The sequence below is a fragment of the Raphanus sativus genome, chromosome 9 (assembly GCF_000801105.2).
Source record: "Raphanus sativus cultivar WK10039 chromosome 9, ASM80110v3, whole genome shotgun sequence".
In the NCBI taxonomy this organism is placed as follows: domain Eukaryota; kingdom Viridiplantae; phylum Streptophyta; class Magnoliopsida; order Brassicales; family Brassicaceae; genus Raphanus; species Raphanus sativus.
The window spans coordinates 23852784-23874189 of NC_079519.1; the positions used below are offsets into that span (position 1 = coordinate 23852784).

At 31.6% G+C, this 21406-nt stretch overlaps 3 protein-coding genes across 3 annotated transcripts; 1 reads left to right on the plus strand and 2 right to left on the minus strand.

Moving 5' to 3' along the window:
- Positions 1-8245: 8245 nt before the first annotated feature.
- On the minus strand, positions 8246-14036 carry LOC108828102 (calcium-transporting ATPase 2, endoplasmic reticulum-type). Its single transcript, XM_018601669.2, has 6 exons — positions 13798-14036; positions 11669-13176; positions 11464-11585; positions 10225-10887; positions 9305-9414; positions 8246-9211 (listed from the first exon to the last, which is right to left on the minus strand). The coding sequence occupies exons 2-6, from the start codon at positions 13131-13133 to the stop codon at positions 8407-8409; spliced, it is 3165 nt and encodes a 1054-aa protein (XP_018457171.2). The 5' UTR covers positions 13134-13176; positions 13798-14036; the 3' UTR covers positions 8246-8406.
- A 1442-nt stretch (positions 14037-15478) lies between these two features.
- On the plus strand, positions 15479-16947 carry LOC108824388 (protein LEAD-SENSITIVE 1). The gene is made up of 2 exons (XM_018597807.2): positions 15479-15707; positions 16082-16947. The coding sequence occupies exons 1-2, from the start codon at positions 15605-15607 to the stop codon at positions 16741-16743; spliced, it is 765 nt and encodes a 254-aa protein (XP_018453309.1). The 5' UTR covers positions 15479-15604; the 3' UTR covers positions 16744-16947.
- Positions 16948-17035: 88 nt separating this feature from the next.
- LOC108824387 (aluminum-activated malate transporter 10) lies at positions 17036-19048 on the minus strand. Its single transcript, XM_018597806.2, has 6 exons — positions 18600-19048; positions 18357-18494; positions 17978-18250; positions 17774-17898; positions 17553-17696; positions 17036-17479 (listed from the first exon to the last, which is right to left on the minus strand). Exons 1-6 carry the CDS (start codon positions 18937-18939, stop codon positions 17045-17047), a joined length of 1455 nt encoding a protein of 484 aa, XP_018453308.1. The 5' UTR covers positions 18940-19048; the 3' UTR covers positions 17036-17044.
- Between the last annotated feature and the right edge of the window lie 2358 nt (positions 19049-21406).

Genomic DNA, 21406 nt, shown 5'->3' on the forward strand with positions numbered 1-21406 from the left:
CAAATAATCTAGAGTGTATAACTGAATCAGAGCTTATCCTTTTCTTACTTTTTCCAAAACCTAAAAAACCTGATATTTACATTACCCGATGAGCAACATAAAAGTTTTGGTTCAGACCAACATCCAATATTAGCACATGGGCATTTATGTCTGTGCAGGAAGTCGTGATTAAGTTATTGCGAGAAGATGTCACATCTCAATAAATACTTGGAAAGCTTGTGACATAAAGTGACAAATCGTTGTCCAAAAAAAAAGTGACAAATCAAAAACAAAAGACTCTTCAATCTCAACTATTTTTCCTCATAGTTCATTGAGTCAAGAACTTATCTATACAATTCACTTCACATAATAGCCACATTACATTAGCTAGCTGTAGTCAGTCACATGCAAACTTTCAGTAACCAATCAAAGCGACACGATTGCAACTGAAAGTAATTTAGTTTTAGGAACATTTATCAGAAAAACTCCTTACTCCTAAAAAAATCTTGCGCTACTTGATACTATATGATCAGTGAAATTCATAACAGTGGAGGAGACAACTCCTTGATCACGTACATGTGTGATACATCGAGCATTATATTTTTATGTATAAAATGTTGACTCAAAAGTATTTAAATAGAATTGAAAAGGTACGGGTGTTAACATATGCAACGTTTAAAAAGTTAAACGGTTAGAAATAAATACGTATATATAACAATAATAAAAGTTGCAACCGTAGGATTTTTACAACAAATCGAACTGGAAATGTATGAGTAGTAAATTATGAAATTTTTAAAAAGTTAGTAAAATACGTATATATAACAATAATAAAAAGTTGCAACCGTAGGATTTTTACAACAAATCGAACTGGAAATGTATGAGTAGTAAATTATGCAATTTTAAAAAGTTAGTCAGGTCATAAACAAAGGATGTGATATTCTTCACAACTCTTTTTTTTTTGTTTTTGCTAAAAAATTCTTCACAACTCTTTCAGAAAAATGTGGATATGGACTATTTATAGATTTTTAAAATCCTTTAATAATCATATCTTTTCAATTTAAATAGTCGCATATTTTAATATAAAGAGTTGCATATTTTGACATAAAAATGTGTTATTTTATTTATTTATAATTAAGAAATCGACTAGAGATTTTTTTTTTGAATTTGACTAGAGATATTATAACATGACTTTTGTATTAAATGAGCAACATAAAATAAATTAATTTTTGGCTAACATGTGATTTTCTCTAAACCCACATAAACTCTTCGGTGAGACCTACAGCCTTTTCACCTAATTCACTATCTCCATGCATTATTTATGAGCTGCTCAGCAAATTTGCTCACTAAGAAAAGCGGTCATTCAAGTGTTGAACCTGATAAATGCACATTGCCAATGTATATGTTTTAATGAGATTATCATGTGAAAAAGAAATTCTTAAAAGGATCACATTTTGTAACTGGACATTTTTTGGTGAGTACTGAGTATATAAACATATTTATTATGTATCAACAGAAACACAGTGTAAGACATTAAACAAGTAACCATCGAAAGGATGAAAATATAGAGACCCAAAAGAAAAAATAGTGTTAAGACGATTATCTTAAAGACAGATACGAAACGAGAATTATTAGGTTTTGTAGTTTCTGGTGATTGAAGGCAATAACGTGTTGAGGGGAATGAAGCCTGGTCCGACGATTCCATATATGCACATTTGCTAGCATCGTATCATATGATGGTATCCTCGATCCAAACAACATTCCCCTCAACGGCAATAGCCTTTTCATAATCACCGTAACAATTAAATCGTAGAGACTTCTGTATATTTATGGGGAGAGAAAGTGATAGTAGAGATAGAAATAGATGGTGCTGAATGATGGTGTTCCTAATGATGAGAGAATGATGAGGAGGAGATGTGCTTTTAAGAAGATCTGAAACACCGTGTCATTCTAAAACCCTAGCTTGCCTTTTGTAATTTTTTTAATATGAAATACTTTATTTATTTATTTTTGAATGTCGATGTAATTAAGTGTAGAATACAGATCTATAGGTTTCAATTGGAAGTTTTGGATATTCTTTTTTTTGTCGGGTTTATTATGCTATTAAAAACAACAAGAAACATTACATAGACGATATTACAGTTGACCATTCTATCTGTCTTATAAGAATTCATATCTGACTGCATCATCCTGAGCTGCCCTATGAGATCCATTCTTGACGGTATTACTTGCGCCATGCTGAAGATCCTTTGTAAGACTTGTCTCCAATATTCTGCATAATTCGCCTTCTCCGGGAATTGAAACCCAGACCTCCTGGTGTAGAAAATTGCGTCGCCTGAGATTCGAACCCCAGACTTAGGTGTAGAAGCTTTTTAAACCTTGACCACTGGACCACGGTGCTTCCACAAAGTTTTGGATATTCAATTGAGAGATCATAAGAGAGGCAAGAGAAAGTCGTCAGAAATAGTTAGTTATATCAATTGAGAATAGTTGTGTAGGTACCTTGGCAAGTTCCCACTTCCTCAATTATGAACGTTTCAATTTATTAATTTGCATAATACAAATACACTCCAGTCTTAAACAGTGATATACAGCTGAGAAGCATATACAGTTTATTTTGCCTTTGGTTTCCTCAATACATTTTAATCAAAATTAAATACCCTTCGCTGTAAGGTGTATATAAATGATAGTTTCGTAATTATTCACAATGATTATATGCGCGTAGATATATTATGATATGTAAAATCAGGTCTTAGCTAATTGGAAGTTTTAGTGGAAAAGGTCAATGCTAAGACATTGCTCTTGTTTCTTTATGGCATGGGGTATTTTTCACTTGGAACATCACGCTATTGACCATAGATGTTCCCAATAACTTTAGTTTAGCTAGATACTACAAAATATCACAATTTGTTTTTAACCATTGTTTCTTTTGTGCAGTATTTAATTCGAAGTAATACATTGTTTCTTTTTATGGAGTAAGAACCAGCTTTAAAAAATAATAATTCAAGTGGTTGACAAAGGTGATTACTACTACTATGCATAGTGCGTTAACTAAAATTTGCTTATATAGAGGATTAGTAACATAATAAGAAATTTTGTATATTTTATATGTTTCTAAAATATTTATAGATTTTATGTTTTACATATATTAAATTTAGATTATAAGTATATTATTTATAATTACTATTTTGATGATATTAAACTAATATAAATTCATATAATACAAGAAGTTATTTTAAAATTTACAATTTATTCTTATTATCTAATAAAATGTATCTTTTGAAATAATTTTTATATGACAATATTCTTTACAAAATAGAAGGAGAATCACTTTAAGTCTAATTTCGTTTTCGTTTAAAATATTTATAAATAGAATTCATATGGCAAAAAAAATTGTACTTCCTCTATTTCACAAAAATGTCATTTTAATTTTTTTTCTTGTTACAAAAAGTGTCATTTATATTAAAAAATTTAATGGTACAACTTATAAGTACTTTATCTTGAAAGTTTGATATTAATTGCAAACTTTATTGATCATAATAAACTGTATCTACCTCAAATAATATGATAATATAATTATAATTAATGAAAACAAAAATTCATTTCAATTATTTTTTTAATATATGTGAAAAACATCAAAACGACATTCTTGGTGAAACAGAGAAACTATTATATATGTCTAAGAGCATTTCTGACTCATGGTTATTCTACAGTCATAACTAATAAACTGATATCTATTTTTGTAAAAATTAATTGTTATTTTTGCTCTATATTTAAAAGAAGAAATAGCAATCTATTTTACTCAATATTTTTTTTAAAATATATTTTAGAAAAATATATTAAAATAAATTTCATGTATATATATATATATATATATATCTTTTAAAATAAAAATAATAAAATACATTAGAGATGGTTAAGGATGATCTACTACATTGAACAACCAATATGAGTTATAAATGCGCTCTTTATGTCTCATGGAAAATACGGACAATGCAATAGCACCTTCTTAAATCCACACCTACAATTTTACAGATGGTCCCTAACAAAATTGTACCAAGTTTTACTCTCTCAGTCTCTCTCTCTCTTTAATAATATAAGTAGGAAAATGTCAACTGTCAACATTTCAGGATTTTTTTCACTTATATCTTAAGATGTTTCTTTGTTTCAAATAAAAATTATTCTCATATTTTCATATAACTTTTGCATTTTTTGATATAATGTGACGAGTAAATATAAATACTTATTTATAAGTGACTCAATAATATTTAATATATATTAAATAATATTTTTAAAATATTTGAAAACTGAAACTGGTAAAATATTTGAACAAATCCAAAACTTTAATATTTTAAGAACCAAATTCAATTGACCAGAAATATTTAAGATACCCGAAAAGAACTGAATAACAATTATATTTTAAATATATTATTTATTTTTAAGAGTTAATATCTGAAAAAATCAAAATTTTAAAAGGTATATCGAATGATCTAAAATAATTGAAAATATTCAAAACAGTCAAAATATAATAGTTAAAATATCCGAAATACCTATCCATTCTTCACTTAATTATATCCAAATCAAGCTAATTTTCATGTTAATTTTAGATATTTAATTGTCATACACTCTTTAAATTATATGTTGTATATTAATTTATTTATGAATTTTGAGAATTTGGGTGATGATTGTTTGGATGGTTTTTTATTTTTTTCATCAACATAAACATATTAATTAAGACTCTACAAGCCAAACTCCGAATGGTCTTTGGATTTTAGCTTTAGTTTTATGGATTTTAGTTTGTAAATTTTAGTTTATTAGTTTTTGGTTTTTGATTTTCAGTAGATTTTAGTTTTTTACAAAATATGTGATTATCTTAAATTTTGGTTTTGCTTTATGCTTTCAAAATTAATAAAATAAAAATATTGTTAATAGTAGAATGTTTATTCTAAATATAATAAAATATAAAATGGTGTCATAAAAACACACATAAAATTATTTAATGAAATTATTTCAAAACAAAAAGAATGCAAATACAAAATAAAACTATTGCATGTTCATATAAATGCAGAAATTTGATCCAGAACATTAGAAATTTAGATCCTTTAATAACTAAATGGTAATTTTTTTTTCTTTTTTGTGAGCTGAACATATAATATTATTATTAATAAAACTTTTTATGTTTTAATCATAAGTTTTTTATTTACATGTTTGAAATTAATAAGTTAAATTAATATAACTATAATACATTTCATTTAATTTATAAGGCTAATTAAGAAATACTATATCTATCACTTTATATTTGCAAAATACATATTCATTTAATATATATTTTATTAATCGTAATAAATTATTCGTATAATGATTCTAATAAGAAATTACATTTTGATGACTAAATTTATTTCGAATTGTTTTTACTATTGGTCAAGATAATAAATATATAGATTATTTATCACGAGAATAAGCAATCTATAAATTTTATGGAATATTAGAGTTTAACACTATAAAACAATTTAATTTTGTAAACCATAAATAAAAGAGGGTCACATAAAATTTCTGTTAATATTAAAATATCTAAAAGCAAATATATTGTTAAAAGCTGATAAAATAGCAAGGGGAAAATAAAAGTTGGAAAACTAAGGTAACTTTTGTTCAAAAACATAACATAAGTGGTTTTGGCTTTATATATAATTTTAAAAAGTGTTGAAAACCAGTTTCCATACAATTGTAGGAAATCTATTTTCTCGAAAGCTTGAATGGTTGAAAACTAAATTTTCTAAAAACCAAAAATCAAAACTACAAGAAAATACTGTAAACACCTTGAAAATACATGTGTTTCTTTTTTATCTTTTAATGATAGTTTGTACACCGTATAGAACCGTTGAAATTGAACCAAATTTATAAATACCCAAATAAAATTTAAATTTCTTACTTCAAAGACCTAAAATCTAACTATCAATCAATACTATTAAAATAGAAGCAAAAACTGGATCCAATTTAGTTCTAGTATATTATTTGAAAAAGGAATATTTTCATTCAATGCGTACAACTTTTACCATATTTGCACTCTCTACCTTGTTTACCCCTAAGTTTTTTTTCCTCCTTCATCATTCTTTCCCTACAATATTTAGGTATTTCTCCTAATTACTACATTTTCTTATGTTTTCAGCCAGTTCACTCTTGAAAAAAACTATAATCTCTGTAAGTAACACATCTAATCTATTAAAACTGAAGTACAAATATAAAATATCCCTAAGTTTTCCAACTTATTTACAATGACATGCCACTGAAGTAATTAAATGAACATATATTTAAAGAATGTCTTTTCCTATTTATTAAACTATTTACTAAATCAAATTTAACTTAATTTTCGTATTTAATATATTTCTTTAAACAAATTAGCTAATTTTTAGGGACATTTCAAATTTAAAATTGATTTAACTATATTAAACTTGGATAATGTTACCATTAATTATTTTGAACAAAAATCAGTTTAAATTCGATATTAAACAACAATATTATGAATATTCCTAAAATATATGTTTAACTTACCATTAATTATTTTTGAACAATAAAATTTATATATGTTAAGATTTAAATATCTTTAAACAACTTATAGAACAATATGAAATATTTGTAAGTGTAAATTATTTTTAATATAATATAATCTCACCTAAGATTATATATATTTCAAAAATTTCTAACATATACGTTTTTAATCATTTAATTTACTATTAATTATTTTCAACAAGAAAATTTAAATATCTTTATAAAACAATGTTTAATGTTTATAACCAAATATTCTTTTTCTAACGTATCTATTATCCAAGTCTGATCAAAATTTTTAAATTCTTATTACATTTGAAAAATAATTTCATGTTAAAATAAATATTATTCAAACATATCAATAGGTCAATATTTTGTCAAAAGTTTAGTAGCGGGCACGGATCACTATTTTCTATAGCACGTAAACTATTTGGCTGTTGTATTTATAAAATATTTAAAATATGATAAATGTTTAAAATATAACCAACAAACATTTAAATAATATTCATTTATATAAAAATAAAAATAACAATCCGTGCGGACGCACGGGTCAAGCTCTAGGTAATATTAATAACTAATCATTATTAAATATAGGTTATTTGTGGTAAGCTAAACAAACAAATATCCAATTTCTGTAGATGGATGACTATTATTCGATTTGGGTATTACCATTATTCGCCTAATATTTTTTACACTATATTATAAGTATCAAAAAGGAAACTACGTTTGATAATATTGTGGACCTTTAACAGTGCGTTATGCACTTTTATATGATACATACATATACTATGATTTTCGTCTTACGCACGTCAAAACATATAAATAAAATGTTATATTGAAACATGTATTAGTTCATAAAATATTGATTCCTTTTTATACATGTTCTTAATCAAAGTTGTTATGTATTAGCAAATATTATAATATTGAATTTGTTTGGACATACTACATTTGTTATGTATACTATTTTTTTTTTGATCAAGTTATGTTTACTATTATATTTTAGAATTTCAGGGTAAGAAGGGATAGAGAAAATGTTCTGAACCAATGTTGGAATACCAGGTGCTATGACACTAACCCATACTATACTTAGTGTTAATATTTATACTATCCTATACTCTAAACCATAAACATATAACAGATATATAATTTTCTCTAATATATGAAAATATCATCAAAAAGTAATATTAAAAAATATTATCAGATTTCTTTGAGGTTTTTACTAGGTCACAGGTGTCGGATCCAGTGGTGTTTTTTTTAGATTTTTACCGAAAAGTGAAATTTTAATTGATGTATTTTCATTAAATTTAAATCAGATTATATTTGGCTCACTGAATTTACCGGTCAGTTGTGGATCCGGATTGGTATGAAATCAATGAATAAAACTAAGTACACAAATAATTATTTTTATAACATAAAAATAAATATATCAAAATTTAAAAAATAGTACTTAATACCCTGAAACTATTTTGTCCTCTAAACGACGTAAAATTTTTTGAATTCTAATTTGTTTCAATTTAAAAAAAAATGTAAGGAGTATAAATATAAAATTTGATACAAATATTTAAAACTTGAACACATTTTTGAATTAAAAAAGATCTTGATAAGGATAAAAAACCTAGAAATTAAAATTATTTTTGGCCCAATTTTTGATTAGAAAATATTTTTATTGAAAAAGCGAAGATCAAAATTTAGTTGTGCAGAGATTTTATTTGATGGAGTCTGAGAGAATCTGTAATGAACTAGATGTTATCAGTACGACAAAACTTGTCAGGGTTACTTGTTCAACAAACTAAAGATTGTAATGTAATAGAGATTACATCAAATACAGAGTCTTCAGAAAAGAATAATAAATATAAAAGTTACTGTCTTGTGTGTTTAATCAGACTTTTACATTGTCTTGATCTTGTTCTTGATTCTTTGTCTTCTCCATCTTCCAATGAACTTAAGACCTTCATCGATAAGTATCACAGGGAAAGAAACAAGAATAACCACAAGCCATTCCCTGAAACTCAAAGGCACAATCCCAAACACATTAGCTAAGAAAGGAACATAGAGGATAACACAGTGGAGCCCAAAGGAGACGGTCATAGCCACAAGAAGCCAAGGGTTTCTCCACGGTGGCATCTTCAAGAGACTGTTGTCTTCAGACAAAGCGTTCAACGAGTTAAACATCTCAATCGCCACAAGAACAGAGAGAGACAGAGTCATCGGCTTCACTTTCCCTAGAGTGAAGTAATCACAAGGGTTGTCCTCAAACGCAACTGTCTTAAACCCACCAGCGATTGTGTAAGGAGAGGCAGTGAAGTTAGTTCCCCACGAAGAGCATTCAGACCAAGTCTGAAGCTGAGTGAAGCTAACCAATGTATGCCCATCTGTGATCAAACTAACCCCGAGGAAAGAAGCTTGCGTGTACCACAAGACAAAGATGCCGACGGTAGCTACTCCAACGTAAGAACCAATCACAAGATATCGAATAAGAACCCATGAATCAATGAGACAGTCATCACTTTTGCGCGGTGGTTTCTTCATGATGTCAATATCAGCTGGATTGAAGCCTAAGGCTGTAGCTGGAGGACCATCGGTTACAAGGTTGACCCAAAGAAGCTGAACCGGTATCATGCATTCCGGTATCCCCAATGCAGCGGTTAGGAAGATGGAGATGACTTCTCCAACGTTGGATGATATCATATACCTTGAAATGAAAAATCATTTATTTACCACAAGATCAGTTACTTGCGGAGGAAGAAAGGTATGATAAGATACTATGCAAGACCCTTTTATGTACCTGATAAAAGCTTTCATGTTGTTGTAAATGGACCGACCCTCAGCTACAGCTGAGACAATAGTACTGAAGTTATCATCTGCAAGAACCATATCTGAAGCTTCTTTCGCAACCTGAAATTGTTCGACAGTATACACTATACAGTAAATACTAGGCCTGAATTTTTGTCGAACCAAACCGCAGAACCGAACCAAGATTTTCGGTTATTTCAGTTAGGAGTTCCGTTCTATTTGGTAATTTTTTAAAAGATTGGTTTTTGGTTCGGTTCGATTTCGGCAATCAGTTATTTTAGTTTTATTTAAAAATTATAACCAAACCATACCAAAAATCCAAGCGAACTAACCAAATTTCAAACCGAATTAACCAAATTTAACCAAAATAACCAAATTTATCCAATTTTTTAGAAAAATGAAACCAAAATCTAAACAAAAAAAGGATTTTGAATTAACCGAATACCGAACCCGAACCTTATTTCAGGTTTATTTGGTAAGATTTATGTCGAAACGGACTTACCCGAACTGAATAACCGGAACTAACCAACCTACAAGCCTAGTAAATAGTACTCCCTCTGTTCTAAATTGTAAGTAGTTTTAGCTAAAAGTAATATTAAGAAAAGTAATCATTTGTTAAAAAGTATCATTTAATGTATTATTTCAACCAATAATAAAATAGCTAACATTATTGAATTGGTCACACACTATTCAATAAATATAAAGTTGCCTTGAAATGTTAAAACTATTTACATTATGAAATAATTCTTTTTTGCTAAAACTAATTACAATATGAAACGGAGGGAGTAAATACCATAATATGCACCCTAGCTGAATATAAGGGTCTACGGGCATAAAACCACCTAGTAATTAAAAAAAAAAAGTACCTTAATGAGTAAGATAAGAATGGTGAAGTTAAGTTAGTATTAGTACCTCAGTTCCAGTAATTCCCATGGCGATACCAATGTCAGCTAGTTTCAAAGCAGGAGCATCATTCACACCATCACCTGTCATGGCAACGATCTCTCCCATTTCCTTAAGCATCCTTACGATCTCTTGCTTATGCCTTGGCTCAGCTCTTGAAAACACTTTCCCTCCAGGTTTTGACAGTATCTCAGCTCGCCTCGAAGCAGGAAGAGACATGAACTCTCTGCCTGTGAAGCTACTCTGAGAAAGATCCTCATTGTCTGAGAACAATCTAATCTCACAGCAGATAGCTTCTGCTGTTGATTTGTTATCTCCAGTGATCACCATCACTCTGATTCCAGCTTCTCTGCAGTCTTCAATAGCTCTTCCAACTTCTTCACGCGGAGGGTCTCTGAGACCAACAACTCCAACAAAGATTAAGTTTGTTTCGATGTTGGAATAGGATGAAGGGTCTAAAAGCTTCTTGTGTGAAGGGTGTGCTTCAGATGAGTAATCCGAAAACTCTCCAAGCTCGTCTTTGTAAGCTAACCCTAAACATCTTAACCCTTTTGAAGTCATTTCAGAATGTTTCTTGAGGATCACGTCTCTGCTAGATTCATCTAAAGCGACAAGAGATCCATCAGCAAGCTGCGTGTATGAACTTCTCTCAAGTATACTCTCAGCTGCACCCTGCAAAAAAGAAAGAGAAAGCTCACAAAATGTTTCCAAGTTAAGACACCAACTAGGGCGTTTTGTGTGTCGTTCCATTAGATTTAGATTTCAGATTTTCGAGACTAAGCTTATAAGTTGACTTTTACTAATACAAGCTTCCGGTTTCGGTTAGGATCAGAAATCGTCCAAAATACTATAAAATATCTAAACTACCTTAATATATATAATAAAAAGTTAATATATGTAACTAATTTAAATATTTTCGGGTCCTGAACCTGACAATACTTAGCTTATAAATTGAGTTTGACTAATCTATTGGTCGGTTTCTTCTAGTTGCGGTTAGGATCAGACTATAACCAATGTATGAAATCGTCCAATATAAAATATCTAAATTACCTTAATATATATATAAAAAATTAATATATTTAAATAATTTAAGATATTTTCGAATCTTAATTCGGATTTCGGTTTAGATTTTGTCCAAACCCGCTCTTTCGTTCGGATTCTTTTTATAATGGCTCGGATCAGACATTTTCTATAATGGTTCGGATCGGATTTTCAGTTTAGGATAAAAAGACAAGTGATTGTGTTTACCTTAACGAGAAGGCGGTTCTGTCCATTTGGTTCACGCACGATAACACTCATGGACTTACGGACACGATCAAACTCCAATGTCGCCAGTCTTTTTGATCTTTTGTTCCACCAATCACAGCAAGCTAGTGCAGCAAAAATGGTAGTTTTAAAAAAAAAATCAACAAACAATCAAGACAACGTTTACCAATCAAACATTGAGACATACCTAGTTTCACCGAGCTACCATTGTCTGAAAAGTTTCCATCTTCCTGGATACTACTCTCACCGTTCATCTTCTCCGGAACACCCATCTTCTCAACAAGAACTTTCAAGGCAGCTTCCGTAGGCAAACCCGTTGCTCTAAACAGCTTCCCTTCGTAGAAAACTCCAGCGTCATTACAAACCGAACATACCTCAGCAACAGCTTGCAAGTTAGCATCCATATTGTAACATCCCCAGTCAACAATCCCACCATCTTTAGGATCATAAGTCGTACCATCAACCGAAAACACTCGAGTTATCGTCGGTTTACCGCCTAAAGTGAAGAACTCGGTTGCAGACATCTGGTTCGTTGTCAAAGTCCCTGTCTTGTCCGAACATATCACAGTCGTGCAGCCGAGCGTCTCCACGCTAGGAAGCTTCCTCACGATCGCGTTCTTCTGCGCCATTTTCCTCGTCCCCAAGGCTAAACACGTCGTGATCACGGCGGGTAATCCCTCTGGAATCGCTGCCACGGCGAGAGCCACAGCGATTTTGAAGTAGTAAGTGCATTTCTCGAAAGAGAACTTGTAAGTACCATCCGCAGCATCCCATGAGATAAAGTTCTTGTAGTTGATGATCCAGACGAGAACACAGACTACGCATATGGATGTGGTTAATCTACTCCCGAACTCGTCTAGCTTCTTCTTCAAAGGAGTCTCGCTCTCTTCCAACGAGGCTTCATGAATCTGTCTCTGGATCTTGCCTATCTCCGTATCCATACCGATGCTCGTCACAATGCTAACGCAGCTTCCGTTGACAACGGTTGTTCCTGCGAACACCATGTTCTCTTTCCCTTGGAGTTCGCAATCATCCATGACCACAAGGTTAGCTCCTTTCAGAACCGGCATTGCCTCTCCGGTTAAGGAGCTTTGCTCGACTCTCAGCGTCGATGTTTTCAAACCGGAGACTCTCATATCAGCAGGGACTTTGTCTCCAACATGCAACTCGACTATGTCTCCAGGAACAAGCTCTCTAGCGGGGAGATTCGGCAACACGACTCCGTCTCTAATAACCTTTGCGGATTCGCATTGCATCTCTTTAAGAGCCTCGAGTGCTTTCTCGGCATTGCTCTCTTGCCACACACCAACCACAGCGTTTAGAATCAGAATCAAAACGATCACAAACGGCTCGACAAAGGCCTCGAACCCTGAACCTGGACCTGAGCCGTGCTCTTCTCCTAGAAACGCTAAAACGAAAGAGATGAACGCTGCGCCGAGGAGGATCTTCACGAGGGTGTCGTCGAACTGTTCCAGTACAAGATGCCATAAGGGTTTGCCTTTCTCCTTGGCTAGCTCGTTGTAACCGTGTATCTGACGGCGGGTTTGGACATCTTCGGTGGTTAAACCCTTGTCTAGTGTCGTGTTGTACTCTTTCAGACATTGGTCAACGGAACACGACCACGCCGAGAACGACTTCTTCTCCTCCTCCATTGATCTAAAATCTTGGGAACGAAACTACTGTTATATCAATACCCTGCAGAAAATTGCAAAACCAAAGCAACAAACTTTTAGTAAGACAACAGTTAAATTCATGGTCTTTAGAGATTGTAATGACGATTTGATGTCCATTCTATAAAACAGAAGAAACTATATGTGTATAAAATGGAGACTAATACAAACACAGAAACCAAATAAACAGAGAACTGAGTGAAAGTGACAGATAGACAAAAGCGTGTTAAAACAGAGTATTCTTACCTAAACCCCTAAAGAAAATTACAAACCAAGCAACAAAATTTTTAGTTGGACAACAGATAAAGTCACGGTCTTTAGAGATTGTAATGACGGTTTGATGGAAGATGTGTTAAAGGAAATGGAGAATAATACAAACCCAGAAACCAAAAAAACAGAGAACTGAGTGAAAGTGAAAACAGAGTACTCTTACCTAAACCCTGAGGAGAAAATTACAAAGCAAGCAACAAAATTTAAGTCAAACAGCATTTAAAAATTGATGTCTTTAGAGATTGTAATGACGGTTTAATGTCCATTCTATAAAACAGAAGAAGATCTGTAAAGAATCAAGAATAAACAAACCTAAAAACTAAAAAAAAACAGAGTGAGAAAGAGACAGAGCATGTAACAAACAGAGTAGTCTTACCTAAACTTGAGGAACACCTTAGTTAAAAAAAAGCTTTGGTCATTGAAAATTCAAGAAGCAGAGAAAACTCTATACTCAATATAAAATAATATGGTTTTGACCGAAAGTTTGCTTGGAGACAAAGCAGAAGTTTTATTCTCAAGTTTTGGATTCGTGCAAGTACCAGTAATAAGGAAACAAGACAAGAGAGTGGTGTAGACAAGTCTTTGGTTTCTCTCTCTGACTTTCTTTCTTGGTTCTGATATATTTGAATATATTAGTTTCTTCCTCTTGTGGTTTTATTTGCTTTACAGAAAGAAAAGGGAAGGTTTGGTATCCGTATTAGTGGGTGTCGTGGTCCCTTTGGATTCGGTTGTTCAAAAAGAAAACGGAACGTTAACCATTCCTTATTTTGAAACTACAATAGTACCCTTTCTTTTTAACTGTTATTACGTTCTTGACTTTGCCTTTCCCGTACGGCTCAGTCGTGTATTCCATTTTGCTTTCACATAAGTGTTTAATTAATGCTGGTTTCTTAATTACAGGACCAAAGTCAAACGATTTAAGTCTTTAAATAAATAATAACCAATGGAAAAAAGTTCTTTACTGTTTTAAAGAGGATTTATTTTCTCTGCGAACATCTGTCAGTGGGAGTGCTGTCTGAAGATCTGCGGCCTGGTTCAGCATATTAATTGTTAGCATATTCGATTTTAAATAAATATAATCATTGGTTACAACAAAAAAGTGAGGTTCCTCGAAGTTTCTTGCCTCTTTGAATTGCCTCTCCTCTAGCTCCACCACACTTTTGCATTTTTATTTATCACAAATAATACATCACTTTAAAATTCCACAATGATATACTTTTTCCACACATTTAAAAATAATTTAAAATATCAAAAATAACCCTTATTCAATATTAAAATTTTAAAAAATTAACATTTTATATTAACAAAACCAAAAAGTTGTATTTGAAACACAAAACTTATTTTAAAAGAGTTTAAAATCAGTCTCAAAATTTCTAGGATACAGTGTTTTTAGCATGCATTTTTTTATTGATTAAAAAATACTCCACCCGTTAATATTCCTTTGAGACTGTTATACAATTTGATTATTATATGCATATTACGTCACTTAAAACTGTAAATGGCAGGAAATTATTAAGCAATTAGGTGTTGACAAACAAGAACAAATGAGTCTCGACAAACAAACAAAAACAAAACTAGATGGCAATGAGTCAAATGAGTGTGACTCAAGCCCCATTCCACTATTGGGCCGTGAAAACGTACTCTTCAAGCCCAGTAAGAGTCCAATGTTATGAGATCTTCATAGGTAACGTGTAATGTTTTAAATTTTCTTTTAAAATTGTTAGAGAAAAACAATGATTTCATGTATCATTATGTCACTAGAAACATTATGACTAACAAAATAGACATATTCATTAATGAGTTTGTTGTTTAAACCGCACAATCATTGGCCATATCATCTGCATGTTTTTTCTTGGTCACCATTATCTTCATGTTGTTAATTAGTAATTGTTAATTTGCTCAAAGAAAAAAAAATCAATACAAAATTAATTTAAGAATCCTAGATGAACACACGACGTCGTCTTTACAAAAGCCTCGCTAGGGTAGGGCGATTAAACACGCATGCTACATTTTACCACATTACCCCTGCCAGCAGTCATCATCAGTTTCGTCAGTCACTAAAAGTTAACGCCGTCAAAATATTCCGTAACAGAGGTTAGTTGAACAACCTCAAGTTTGAACACCTAAACATAATCTCCGCCGCTGACGTCAGAAAATCTCCTCACCTCTGAGACGAAGTAGAGATGAAAGCAATGAGTCTGATTACGAATAAGGTTGAGAGAGCCGAGCTTAAACCTGGTGATCACATCTACACTTACCGAGCCGTCTTCGCCTATTCTCACCACGGTATGATGTATCATCCTCGATTGATATATATGTTGCCGTTATTAGGGTTTCCTCTAGCCAAAGTTACTGACTTTTATGATTGTGACAGATCTTTTGTCTGCTAATTGGTGAAATTGATTCCGATTTTGTGGTTATTAGGGTTTCCTCTTGCCAAAGTTATTGACTTTTATCATAGTCAATGGTGATAGCAAATAGATTTTGATTGCTTTTGTTGACAATTCAAACTTGTTTGCTTGTGAATTTTCCACACATTAGGGTTTCCTCTAGCCGAAGTTATTGACTTTATGATTGTGAATGAGACTGATCTTCAAGAGGGTCCTTTCTTGTTTTCATCTTGTTTCAAATCTTTTGTTGACATTTCAACTTGTTGGCAGGTGTGTTTGTTGGTGGTTGTAAGGTGGTTCATTTCAAACCTGAGCAAACCTTGAAAGCAGCTCCCACACTCTCTTCTTCTTCTTCTTCTTCAGTTTCAGAGGTTAATGATTCTTCAGAAGCTCCTTGCCCTACATACCCTGACTGTGGATTCAAACAACCAAACAGTGGAGTACTTCTCTCTTGCCTTGACTGTTTCCTCAAGAACGGCTCTCTCTACCGTTTCGAATACGGAGTCAGCTCATCGATGTTCCTTACTAGAGTCCGCGGTGGCACTTGCACTACAGCTCCATCTGATCCCTTTCAAACAGTTGTCCACAGAGCAATGCACCTTCTCCAGAACGGGTTTGGTAACTACGACATCTTCCAGAACAACTGCGAAGACTTTGCTCTCTACTGCAAGACGGGACTGCTCATTCTGGATAAGAACGGTGTTGGGAGAAGCGGTCAAGCCAGCTCCATTCTCGGCGCTCCTTTAGCTGCACTCCTCTCTTCACCTCTCACGCTGTTGATTTCAAATCCTGTTGGTGTAGCGACAGCCACTGCTGGGATGTATTGTATGAGCAGGTATGCTACTGATATAGGTGTTAGAACCGATGTGATCAAGGTTCCCGTTGAGGATTTGGCTCTGAACCTTGGTATTAAAACCCTCAAGAAAAGGTGAAAAAGCTTATGGCTCTTGCATTTGCAGGTGAACATAGATTCTATCATGTACATAAGACTGGCCAGTGTTTTTAGCTATGATCTTGATTTGTCGTCCTTGATCTCATCTCTTGTTTTCTATTGTGAAACTGTAAAGATTCTCTAGGTTTTATTGTGGTTTCCAACATTATCACGATTTAGTTCTATAACTTGCTTTTTGGCCTTATATACATCATGATCTCACTAAGGAAACTCATATACATGAAAACTTGGTTTAAGATCTTCATTGCCTGTTGAGTTTTCGATGTGTAATTGAAAGTGATTTAGGAACTTAGTGGTGGTTGTTTAGTGTTGCTGTCTCCGGTTTTCTTTTTTGAGTCTGGTTTGAAATCTGCAAGATTTGCCAGTTCAACGACTGCTTCCACAGTTGTTTGAATCCTAGCTGCGTTTTCGATTAACAAGGAAACCAAAGTGGCAACTGGAATGACTTCATGTAGGCTCATCAGTATGGTTCTGTCTCCATTGTTGTCCTCATCAGATGGGACTTCTACTTCAGGTTTGTTGGTTTGGATTGGAACAGTTTTTAAGGTCTGTTGAAGCTCTTGTACTGCTGAGTTCATATCAAACACCAGGAAATCTATCTTTGATGATCTTCTAGTGTTCTTCATCATATCCGCTAATTCTCTCAAGATTTTTGAAGAAGATGCGCTTAGTTTCATACAAGTTTCTCTGAAATGCTTTTTGACCTGGTCTTGTACCTGTTGAAAGCAGAAGACACTAGTTTTAGTTTCACAGCGTCTAAACTATGATAACACATGTGAAAGGGTTTACCTCTGTTTCATAGTCCATGCAGATACTAAGGTTCTCAAGGCAATAAGCACATCTCCTCATAGCAGCCCCTATCTTTACATATTGTTGCCATGGATGCCGGAAGTTAAAGCTTCCATGTGCAGGTTCCCATCTGGCTAGATTCGCCTAAAGAGATTAAGAAAGGAGCCATGAGATAATCTGTTTACCTTTTCATTACCCTCAAAGATAATCTGTTAAGTTACCATGGCTTCTTCTGTTCCCTTAGAGTTCATTACACATTTGAATCCTTGCAACTTCATGTTAGTATCTTCATCTTCATTCTCATTTGCTGAGACGTCTTTATTCTTGAAGTACTCTGTTACGTAGCCTGCAGTTTCAACGATGATCAGTTCAAATAGATAAATGTGGTTTGTTGTGTAACAAGTTTCTTTTTCTCCTTTTCTTACCATCTAATGAATCGGCAAGTTTGACAAAATTACATTGAACAAGGCGGTGAAGCTGAGATCCTGCCCATATGGGACAAAAGAAGACAGTAATGACAATGCAGATAGATGTTCCTATTGCTATAGTTGATACTCTTTGCTGAGCCATATCAATCAGCTTATCTACTCGGTAACCGCCTACTGAGACAAGGCTAAATGTGAGCATAAAGATCACTGCTCCATAGTCGAATCTGGCTTTAAATGACGGCACAAACCGTGAGTAAGTAGCTGCGAAAGCTGCAAGAATCAAACCCACAAAAGGAAGTTTATGGTTTGGACAATGCTTTTTTGGTTACTTGCAAGTGAAGAAAGACAGATTATTTTTTAGGGTTTGGACAATTACCAAAGAGAAAAACAGAGAATGAGATCACAAAAATCTCAGCTTTTCCTGATAGAGTTGCAACCCAGTGAACAGCAATGCCTAGTGATCCTGCTAATATAGTTGCTACAACTCTGTTCACACATTTGTAGAATGTTGCTCCTGTTGTGCATGGAGGAGATACATATACATATAAGTCAACATATATAGTTTCACTCATGATAGAAGAAAGTTGAAAACCATTGAGTTAGGGTTTGGTTTACATACCGACAGTGGACTCGAAGACGACAACAACGGTCATGATAGCCCACATAGCATTTCCTCCAACTCCATCATACAAAGGTCTCATGTAATAGAAGATACAGACTAGTGAAAGTGCAAGTCCTACTTTCAGACAGTGAACCACTTTGGCCGGATCATCTGCCCCAATCCTCCAAGTCTTCCTCATAAACTTTGTGATTGGCTCGATGACCACCTTCAATATCAAAGCCTTTAGCCAAAGAAAAAACCTTTTAGTAGGTCCTGATTTAGGAACTAGTCTCTCTGTTGTCTTATTGTCAACACTTATCCTCCACTCTAGCTTCCCTGCTTCCACGTTTGATGCCATACTACTATGCAGAAAACCTAAACCTTAAACCCTGGACTCAAAATCCTATCGAACGAAGGAGTGTTTTGGTCAAGAAATGTTTGTGTTTTATTTGCCGAGGAATGAAATTTGGGGCGTTACATATATAAGGGTTGCCAATGTTTGATGTTCTTGGAAATCATTTTAATTGGTGAAATAATATTATTCCTCATCTATATATATATATATATATATATATATATATATTTAACACCATTTATTATTATTTTTTTTTTTGTTCAAAACCATTTATTTATATTATTAATCACTCTCTTCCACTTGGATATGGAGTGGCCTAATTATAAAGTTAAGGAGTGGTCATCGCACTGGTACGTTTGATACCTTCGTACATAACGGTACATTTAATGTCACAAGTTATAAGAAGTTTCAATTCATAAAATTTGCACATATAAATGACAGTCGAAGAGTTTTACTTATCAAACCCTAACTACCTCACTTCACCTGTATTCAGTGTTATCATAGTCACATACACGATCTATGAATAAATCAGTGGACTGAAATTACTATAACATGCATGTAAGCCACTAATAAAGTGATATCAAAGATACGTGTGCGTATTTAATTTGTGTTTATTGGCTTATTGCATGCGTACTACATATATACACGATTTCGCATCAAGTACACCCACATGAAAGTGGATGGCCCTAAACTAAAAATAAAGCTTTCCGCATATTCCTTTTGGTTAATTCACGTATCACGAAACTAATTTAATTATTTGTCTTTTTTTTTCTTCTTTCATGCAATGAAGTTCGACTTGAATTTACTATTGCGTGCACTATAAGTGATATCAAATATACTATATGCAAGTAGTACATTATTTTGACAAACTAGGTGTTTTCCTGCACCATGTGCAGTAAATTTTTTTTAAAATATCTTTAATAGATAAATATAAATTATATTTAATTTTTATTAATATTATAATTTTCTTTTTTATCAATATTTTAATATAAATTTGATTTAACTGAACATTAAAATTAAGATAAAAACAATTTTGTTTATTTTGAATTATATTTAAGAATGTGCATGTATATATTTAAAATTATAATCTTAGGTATATTTTTCTATCTATTTATTTTAATTAAATATATTGAATAAATATGTAAAATTGCATAATTGTCAAAAATTAAAATTAAACAATATTTATAAAATCTATAGATATATATAAATTAATGATTTTACGATTTAATTTGATTTTATGATTTAATTTTTATAATTTTATAAAAATATGTATATATTTTGAAATATTTTTAATTTAAATGATATTTCAAAATTTGAAATGTCATAATTGAATATGTTTATTTTAATGATGATTTTTGAGTTATTACCATATTTTTAAAAAATCCAAAAAAATAAATCGACAATAAATGTAATATATGAGTTATTACCATATTTTAAAAAATTTACCAAAAATATAAATTAAAATTAAATATAATCCATGTCATATTAATCTATAAGACATGTCATCAATTTTAGTAGTCATTTCACATTTATTAATCTATGTGTTTTCCTGCACCATGTGTAGTGATGAATTTTTTAAAAGTTAAATTTTATATTTTAAAATGTAATTTATTAATATTATATATTTTATTATTTTGACCAATAATTAATATAAATATCATTAATTAAGCATAAAATTAAGAGTAAATATTTTTATTTTAAATTATATTTAAGAATATATATGTATATATATAAAGTTATAATCTTAGATTAAAAAAAATTATTTATTTCATTTGGTTAAATGTATAAAATCAACTTGTACAAAATTACTAAAATAATATAAAATTGTATAGTTATCAAAAATTAAAACTAAATAATACGACTTATTTTTTTAAAAAAAAATTCAGAAAATTTAGAAAATTTTAGATAATGAAAATTTATAATTATAAAAGTAAAACTATATAATATTTCGAAATTAAAATGTAATATTTGAATATATTTATTTTAATGATGATTTATGAGTTATTACCATTTTCTACAAAGTTTACAAAAAATATAAATCAATATTAAATTTAATATATGAGTTATTTCCATATTCTAAAAAGATTTCTAAAAAATGTATATAAGCATTAAATGTAATTGTCTATGTCATATTTAACCATATGACATGTCATCAATCTTAATAGCCACGTCACAATTTTTGTGTGAAAACGATTGTTGAGAAGACATGTGGCAAATCACTTCTCAAATATAGACTAGGGGATAGCGATACCTTTAATTTAATAATATTGGCATATAACAAGTTAGAGCAACCTTATTGGTACCATACCAAAAATGAAGATCTCAACCAAAAAGTGTTATTATTTTAATATTTTTTTGATAATTATTTTCTTTTCTTTTTTATCAAAGAAAATCAATTAAAATTTGACAGCTAACCATTTGAAGTTTTAAAAAACTTGTCAAAAATTCTACAGTCAGATTCCATTTCTAT